Genomic DNA, 8,865 nt, shown 5'->3' on the forward strand with positions numbered 1-8,865 from the left:
CAGACCGGCAAAAGGCCCCTTACCGGAGCTCCCAGAGTACTGTTTCAAAAAAAGAAGGATAGGAGCCTCCGGATGCATCGACTATCGGCCTTTGTCTGTAAAACATCCCAACGAGATCAGGGAAAAACTGGCGGGGCCGCCGCAACAGCATAACAATTACAATCCCCCTATCTTGTTCATATGTAGAGGGCCACACAGGGCAGGCGAATGTCGAATCGGACCGCGTTCAATGCTTTTCAAGCCACATTAGCCTCTAGCTCAGAAGACAAGGCTAACTGGGGAGACAGTAATCGAGCCAGCTGCAGAGAGTGAGAATCCAGGATGGGGGCATTGAATTCTTATTGCGCTCCAAAAGAAAATGGGAAAGGCGACGGAGCCACTAGAGAGGGACTTATGTATGTGGACGCTTGGGTCACCAAAGATCGCAAGACACTATGGTCGACTCTGGGGCCACCCATAACTTCATGACTGAAACGGAGCCCGCTTCCTGAATCTTACCTGGGAAAAGAGAGGCGGAAGATGAAAGCTGTGAATTCTGCAGCCTACCGATTACGGGATAGCGAAGAGAACTCCGGTCAAATAGGAGACTGGAAGGCCTCGTTGACTTCGTGATTATCAAGATGGATGATTTCGACGTGGTATTTGGAGATGGAATTCCTACTTGAACATAAAGTTTATACCAATGCCCCTCGCCAATGTCTATTCATTACCGGATCTACACCCACCGTAGTTCAAGCCAGTATCAAGCAGCCAAATGGGGTGAGAATGATCTCAGCCCTCCAATTGAAAAGAGGCCTGGCCCCGACGAACCCACGTTAATGGCCATCCCGATAAGGTCAGTTGAAACCACAGAAGAGGAGATCCCCGAGACGTTCTATTTGTCTTGGAAGAGTATCGAGATGTCATGCCTAAAGCTTGCCCAAGTCTTTACCTCCACGAAGGGGATTGACCATGAGATCGAGTTGTTACCAGGGCAAAGTCGCCCGTCAAGAATGCATATCGTATGGCCCCGCTAGAATTGGCCGAACTCCGAAAACAGTTAGACGAATTGTTAGATGCGGGATTTATCAGACCGGCAAAGGCCCCTTACGGAGCCCCAGTACTGTTTCAAAAAAGAAGGATAGGAGCCTCCGGTTATGCATCGACTATCGGGCTTTGTCGTAAACCATCCCAACCGAGATCAGGAAACAACTGGCGGGGCCGCCGCAACACATAACAATTACAAATCGCCCCTATCTTGTTTCATATGTAGAGGGCCACACAGGGCAGCGAATGTCCGAATCGGACCGCGTTCAATGCTTTTCAAGCCACATTAGCTCTAGCTCAGAAGACAAGGCTGAACTGGGGAGACAGTAATCGAGCCAGCTGCAGAGAGTGAGATCCCAGGATGGGGGCATTGAAATTCTTATCTGCGCTCCAAAAGAAAATGGGAAAGGCGACGAGCCACTAGAGAGGACTTATGATGTGGACGCTTTGGTCAACCAAAGATCGCCAGAGCACTATGGTCGACTCTGGGGCCACCCATAACTTCATGACTGAAACGGAAGCCCGCTTCCTGAACTTAACCTGGGAAAGAGATGCAGGGAAGATGAAAGCTGTGAATTCTGCAGCCCTACGATTACGGGGATAGCGAAGAGAACTCCGGTCAAATTAGGAGACTGGAAGGGCCTCGTTGACTTCGTGATTATCAAGATGGATGATTTCGACGTGGTATTGGAGATGGAATTCCTACTGAACATAAAGTTATACCAATGCCCTCGCCAAATGTCTATTCATTACCGGATCTACACCACCGTAGTTCAAGCCAGTATCAAGCAGCCAAATGGGGTGAGAATGATCTCACGCCTCCAATTGAAAAGAGGCCTGGGCCCACGACGAACCCACGTTAATGGCCATCCCGATAGAGTCAGTTGAAACCACAGAAGAGGAGATCCCCCGAGACGTTCTATTTGTCTTGGAAGAGTATCGAGATGTCATGCCTAAAAGCTTGCCCAAGTCTTTACCTCCACGAAGGGGATTGACCATGAGATCGAGTTGTTACCACGGGCAAAGTCGCCCGGTCAAGAATGCATATCGTATGGCCCGCAGAATTGGCCGAACTCCGAAAACAGTTTAGACGAATTGTTAGAATGCGGATTTATCAGACCGGCAAAGGCCTCTTACGGTAGCCCAAGTACTGTTTCAAAAAAAAGAAGGATAGGAGCCTCCGGTTTAGCATCGACTATCGGGCCTTTGCGTAAACCATCCCAACCGAGATCAGGAAACAACTGGCGGGGGCCGCCGCAACAGCATAACAATTACAATCGCCCCTCTATCTTGTTTCATATGTAGAGGGCCACACAGGGCAGGCGAATGTCCGAATCGGACCGGTTCAATGCTTTTCAAGCCACATTAGCCTCTAGCTCAGAAGACAAGGCTACTGGGGGAGACAGTAATCGAGCCAGCTGCAAGAGAGTGAGATCCCAGGATGGGGGCATTGAAATTCTTATCTGCGCTCCAAAAGAAAATGGGAAAGGCGACGGAGCCACTAGAGAGGGGACTTATGTATGTGGACGCTTGGGTCAACCAAAGATCGACCAAGAGCACTATGGTCGACTCTGGGGCCACCCATAACTTCATGACTGAAACGGAAGCCCGCTTCCTGAACTTAACCTGGGAAAGAGATGCAGGGAAGATGAAAGCTGTGAATTCTGCAGCCCTACCGATTACGGGGATAGCGAAGAGAACTCCGGTCAAATTAGGAGAGACTGGAAGGGCCTCGTTACTTCGTGATTATCAAGATGGATGATTTCGACGTGGTATTGGAGATGGAATTCCTACTTGAACATAAAGTTTTACCAATGCCCCTCGCCAAATGTCTATTCATTACCGGATCTACACCACCGTAGTTCAAGCCAGTATCAAGCAGCCAAATGGGGTGAGAATGATCTCAGCCCTCCAATTGAGAAGAGGCCTGGCCCACGACGAACCCACGTTAATGGCCATCCCGATAGAGTCAGTGAAACCACAGAAGAGGAGATCCCCCGAGACGTTCTATTTGTCTTGAAGAGTATCGAGATGTCATGCCTAAAGCTTGCCCAAGTCTTACCTCCACGAAGGGGATTGACCATGAGATCGAGTTGTTACCAGGGGCAAAGTCGCCCGTCAAGAATGCATATCGTATGGCCCGCTAGAATTGGCCGAACTCCGAAAACAGTTAGACGAATTGTTAGATGCGGGATTTATCAGACCGGCAAAGGCCCCTTACGGAGCCCCAGTACTGTTTCAAAAAAAGAAGGATAGGAGCCTCCGGTTATGCATCGGACTATCGGGCCTTGAACAAGCTCACAGTCCGCCAACAAATATCCCCTTCCTATCATTACCGACTTATTTGATCGGCTTCACGGCGCTAAGTATTTCTCGAAGCTGGGACCTCGCGTCGGGGATATTATCAAGGTCCGAATTGCTGAAGGAGACGAACCTAAGACGACCTGTGTCACGAGATATGTAGCCTTCGAATTCCTCGTGATGCCCTTTTGCCTCACCAATGCTCTAGCAACTTTTTGTACCTTAATGAACCAAGTGTTCACGAATACCTCGACAAATCGTCGTAGTGTTATCTCGATGACATTGTGGTCTATAGTGCCTCGCTGGAGGACCATCGACATCACTTCCAACTAGTCTTCGAAAAACTGAGGAAAAATCAGTTGTATGTAAAAAGAGAGAAGTGCTCCTTTGCCCAAAAGCGCATAAATTTCCTCGCGCACGTGATTGAGGTGGTCGGATTGGTATGAAAGAGGGCAAGGTGGCCGTGATCAGAGACTGGAGGGTACCATTCATCCGTGACCGAACTACGATCCTTCCTGGACTAGCCAACTACTATAGGCGGTTCGTAGAAGGATTTCTCAAGAAGAGCAGGGCCATTAACCGAACTGCTGAAGAAAGATAACCAATGGAGCTGGACTCCTAAATGTCAAGCCGCCTTTGAGGGCTGGAAGAAAGTGATGATTGAGGGGCCGGTCCTCGGAATTGCCGACGTAACCAAGCCATTTGAAGTCGAGACTGATGCTTCTGACTTCGCGTTGGGCGGTGTTCTGACAAACACCCAACGCGTATGAGAGTAGGAAACTAAATGATGTCGAACGGAAGTATGCCGCCTCCGAGAAAGAGATGTTAGCAGTAGTTCACTGCTTGAGGGCCTGGAGTCAGTATCTCTTAGGGCCAAATTCGTGGTCAAGACCGACAACAACTCCATTTGCCACTTCTCAAACCAACCGAAGTTGTCGTCAAAACAGGCACGATGGCAGGAGTGTCTAGCGGAGTTGACTTCCAATTCGAACATAGACCGGGGAAAAGTAATCAAGCGGCCGATGCTCTTAGCCAAAAAAAAAGGCAAAAAAAAAAAACCCATTGGCCGAACATGCGGCCCTGTGCATGTTCGCCCACCTACAAGCAAGTACGTTGAGTGCAACAGTACGAGAAACTGTCAAAACTCACTTGACAAACGACACAGCGGCACAGGCCATCATACAGTTGACCAAAGAGGGGAAGATACGCCAGTTTTGGGTGGAAGACGATCTACTATACACCAAAGGATATTCGTTCGACGATCGGGGAGTTCCTCCTCCATCCGCCCTTTAGAGAGAAAGGGTAGTTTTTGTGGTTTGCTGGGGTGTGTGGTGTGTTGCGGGATATTTGAGGTGAAAGAAACAAGATAGTGTTTAGAGGTTTGGAGAAGGACCCTAGTGAAGTTTGGTCCTTAACGAGGCTTCATGTTTCATTTTGAGCTTCGGTTTCAAAGTTTTTCTGTAATTATTCCCTAGAGAACATATTACTTAGTTGGAATCCCTTTCTGTAGCAGGTTTGTTTTTTGTGGGCTTGTTTTTTTGTATACTCTTCTATTATTTCATTCTTTCTTAATGAATGATTGTTGTTTCTACACCCACCCCCCACCAAAAGGAAAAAAAAAAAAAACTCACTGAATGTCCATTCCAAGGGGTGAGAGCCATACTTGTTAACAATAACCTTAAGTTACAACGTGCCCGCTTCATAATAGAATCACCAAAGTCATTTAGTCAACAAGGTCGCGTTTCTCGCCCTTACATTACCAATGCCTAACCCCTCTCCAAGTCCAATGGCCTAGAAACCACCTCTCATCTCACAAGATGGGAGCCATTCCTCCCATCAACTCCCTCCCATAAGAAATCTCTTATCAACTTTTCAAGAAGCTTACTAACCGAGGTAGGGACTCTAAATAGGGACATTAAACAGGTTGGAATGCCATTCAGAAGAGATTGAATATGAGTAAAATAACGTGCTAATCTTATTGATTGGCTTCCGTTTTGGTCTTTTTCTTACATTTTTTAAGGTGTTAGTCTCACCAGTTGGCTTTTGTTTTGGTCTTTTTGGTTGGGTTCTTCATCTGTTGGTTTGTTTTTTACTCTCCCATGAAGGGGTTGTATCCTTCAACATTCAGTATCCTTTCATCAATAAATGGAAAGTTGTTTCTTGTTCAAAAAGTTAATCATAAGGTAAGGTAAATACAACGTGCTTGACACAATATGAAAGCTCAGGTGAACGAATTGGCTTAGTGTTGTTTGTGAATTGTTATTTTTTAGAACAATATTTTAAAAGGATGTTGGTATGAGTATTTAAAAGTTGTTTCTATTTTTAATACAAACAGCTATATAGATATATATATATATTGATTTCAGGATTGCTTGTTCAAAACAATTGAAGTTGTTTTCTTTCCAAAATTTATAATTCCAAGCAAAAAGTTGTTTTTTAGAATTAGCTCGCAGGTAGCCCCTAGACTTATGTTTGATAAGAAGAATTACCCAAAAAAAAAAAAAAAAAAAATCTTATTTCTGGGAAGATCATTGGGTGGGGGAGAGACCTCTTTGTGTTTTATTTTCGAGACTATTTCACTTAACTTCCAAAAAAATCACTTTGTGGTTGGCTTTCTTGTTTGGTCTGGGAGCTTGTGTTACTTATCTTTCGGTTTCCGTTGTCCTCTTTCCAATAGGGAAACGATAGATGTGGCATCTCTTCTTGTCTTACTCGAAGGCCACTCATTTAGGTTTGGGAGAAGGGATGTGGGAGTTTGGAATCCTAGTCCTTTGGAGGGATTCTCGTGTAAATCCTTTTTTCAAGTATGGTTGATCATTCTTCCATAGCTGTCTCGGTCTTCTCGGTTCTTTAGAGGATTAAGATTACTAGGAAAGTGAGGTTCTTTACCTGGCAAGTTCTTCATGGTCGTGCTAATACGATGGATTGGCTAGTGAGGAAATTACCTTCGCTTGTGAGTATGCTAGTTCTGTTTGAGAGTTGTTTCCAGACGTTTGGTGTCTCTATGGCTCATCAGAGAGGTACTCAAAGTATGCTCGAGAGTTCCTCCTTAATTCGCCGCATGGGGAGAAGGGTCATTTTCTATGGCTTGCGCGGGTGTGCTATTTTATGGACTCTGTGGGGTGAGCGGAATGACAGGACTTTTAGAGGGAGGGATCAAGACCCTATTGAGATTTGGTTCCTTGTTTGCTATCATGTCTCTTTGTGGCTTCAATTTCGAAGACCTTTTATAACTATTCCATAGACATTCTCTTGATAGTTGGAGTCCCTTTTTGTAGGAGGGCTTTTTCTTTATGTGGGCTTAGTTTTTTTATGTTCATGCTTATATTCCTTCATTTTTTCCAATGAAAATGGTTGTTTATATATTTTTAAAAAAATTGCCAATTTGATGGAACATTTAATCACTAATTATCCTTGGGAAGAAAAATTAATGAAGTAAACATAACATATATATATATATTATATATATATATATATATATTATAGAGAGAGCACCCATGACTAGCCAAGAAAGCAACAGTGGCATGAAGCACTAGATTATCCGAACCCTGTAGCTATTCCTAAACCAACCTATTACTCTTTTCATTATTTGAAACTAGAACCAGACTATATGTTCATTACATCATAATGCCTAGCACCACTCTTAGTCTTTCAAACCTTAGACCTTAAATAAATGAATGTTCAAACGCAATTAATACATCAGTGGATACCAATTAGCTAAATATGGTGTTCTCGGTTTGTAACCAAATACTCCCTGAAACCAAACCTCTATTTTGCCCTCTCATAGCCCAGAAACTGAAACTGAAACTTAATTGACTTATAATCCAATTGAAATTCCAAAATAAACTGAACCGAACCAATTCACAATAACGCGCTCATAAACCCCTAAAAATCAAAATGCATCACATCCCCATAATTCAGCTATAAGAAGAAAACAAGTCCATAAACAAACATGCACCTCAGAGTGATGGGCATCCTCAATCCCATTGGCAACTGGAGACCGTGTCACAGGATTCGAATGAGCAAAGCTATGCGAGTTCCTCCGATCAGACACCGAAACGTCAGCATCCCCTCCATTGGAGCCGTAGATCGCAAATTCCTCTTCGTCATCGTCGTAGTGCACATCGAGAGCTATCTTATTAAGATTCTCTTTCAAATTAGCTATCGAGCTCCACATCATTCAGACACCAGAACCCCAAAGACCCGAAATGGCTTCTAAAACTCTGGTATAGTGCCAAGAACAATGGAAATAGAAGGATTTTGCACCAAATTTTTCCAAAAACTGGAGAAGTAATCAGATGGAGAAACGGAATGAAGTGAATCTTGCAGATCTGAGTCTGTAAGTTGATGAGACGAAGACGAAATGTAATTTTTGGTACAAGAAATGGAGAAAATTAATTTGAGAGAGAATGGAGAGACGATTTTGGTTTGTTCTGTGCGTTCTGAAATGTTTAGTTAGACTTTATGAACTGCGCGTCGTCAAGCGCGGTATTCTGTCGGTTTAGATCAGTCGACATGTCGATATTTGCATAATAAAGGATAGAAGTAAAGAATATAGATCCTAAGAGTTGTAGGATTTGTGTTTATTACAATGGAAAGGTTGAAATTTTGCACTTCTTACCTAAAACAATGATGACAATTAACAAATAATAATAACTGATTCTTGAATCATAACTGAGTGAATAAGGTATTAAATTTCGTTTTAAAGTCAAAGTATGTTTAATTTAAGAATAACTAGCCCGACTTTCCTCTTTAGAGATCATAGGTTCATTTTCCACCCCTGCAATTGTACTAAAAAAATTGTAACATCCTAAAAATTGATTATTAGTTGTTAGGTCAATAATAATACTTATTGGCTAGTAGTTCATAAGTTAAAAATTACAAAATTAGTCGTAACGGTTTTACGCTTTTGTTATCCGTTCCATAGTTTAGGTTTAGTTTTCAATTTAGTCTCTACCAATTCTCATAGTTTAAGTTTAAAAGCTCTAATAATTTAGATTGTATGTTTAGTTAAACCTCGTGAAGTATCTCTAAATATTTCTTGCACACATACAAAACCACATTTTTTTTTTCCAAACACAACAATTGTTAAGAATCAAAACACTAAATCATTAATATATATATATATATATATACACACCAACATACATATATATTTAGGGGCTGTTTGGAGTGCTGAGATGATATAGGATGTGGGGAGTTTTGATGTCTGGAGAGTTCTGATGTCTGTGTTTAGGTGTGCATAGTTGTTACGTCTGAGTTGATATGTCTGTGTTTGAGTGTGCAGAGTTTTTATGTCTGAGCTCATATGTCTGTATTTGGGTGTGTAGAGTTGTTATGTCAATGCTATCTGGTTCAGTTTTTGTACTCTATAATACTTTGCCTGTATGAACACTATTTTTTTAATCTTATAATCCAATTACTATATCCATCTTATTTGGAATAAGATATTGATTGTATTTTTTTTTTATTCTTTCCAATCTCAAGATATGGTATACAGTTCAATTATATATTATTTATTCCAAACTTCTCATCAAA

The 8,865-nt window shown here is 42.8% G+C and overlaps 1 protein-coding gene across 1 annotated transcript in view; it reads right to left on the minus strand.

The window, feature by feature from the left end:
- Window positions 1-7,507, minus strand: part of LOC120067089 (golgin candidate 4) — a 37,930-nt gene extending 30,423 nt beyond the window's left edge. The window contains exon 1 of the mRNA XM_039018486.1: window positions 7,286-7,507. Coding sequence (XP_038874414.1) covers window positions 7,286-7,507 — 222 coding nt within the window. The remainder of the gene's footprint in view (window positions 1-7,285) is intronic.
- Between the last annotated feature and the right edge of the window lie 1,358 nt (window positions 7,508-8,865).

The sequence above is a fragment of the Benincasa hispida genome, chromosome 12, assembly GCF_009727055.1.
Source record: "Benincasa hispida cultivar B227 chromosome 12, ASM972705v1, whole genome shotgun sequence".
Taxonomy (NCBI): Eukaryota; Viridiplantae; Streptophyta; class Magnoliopsida; order Cucurbitales; family Cucurbitaceae; genus Benincasa; species Benincasa hispida.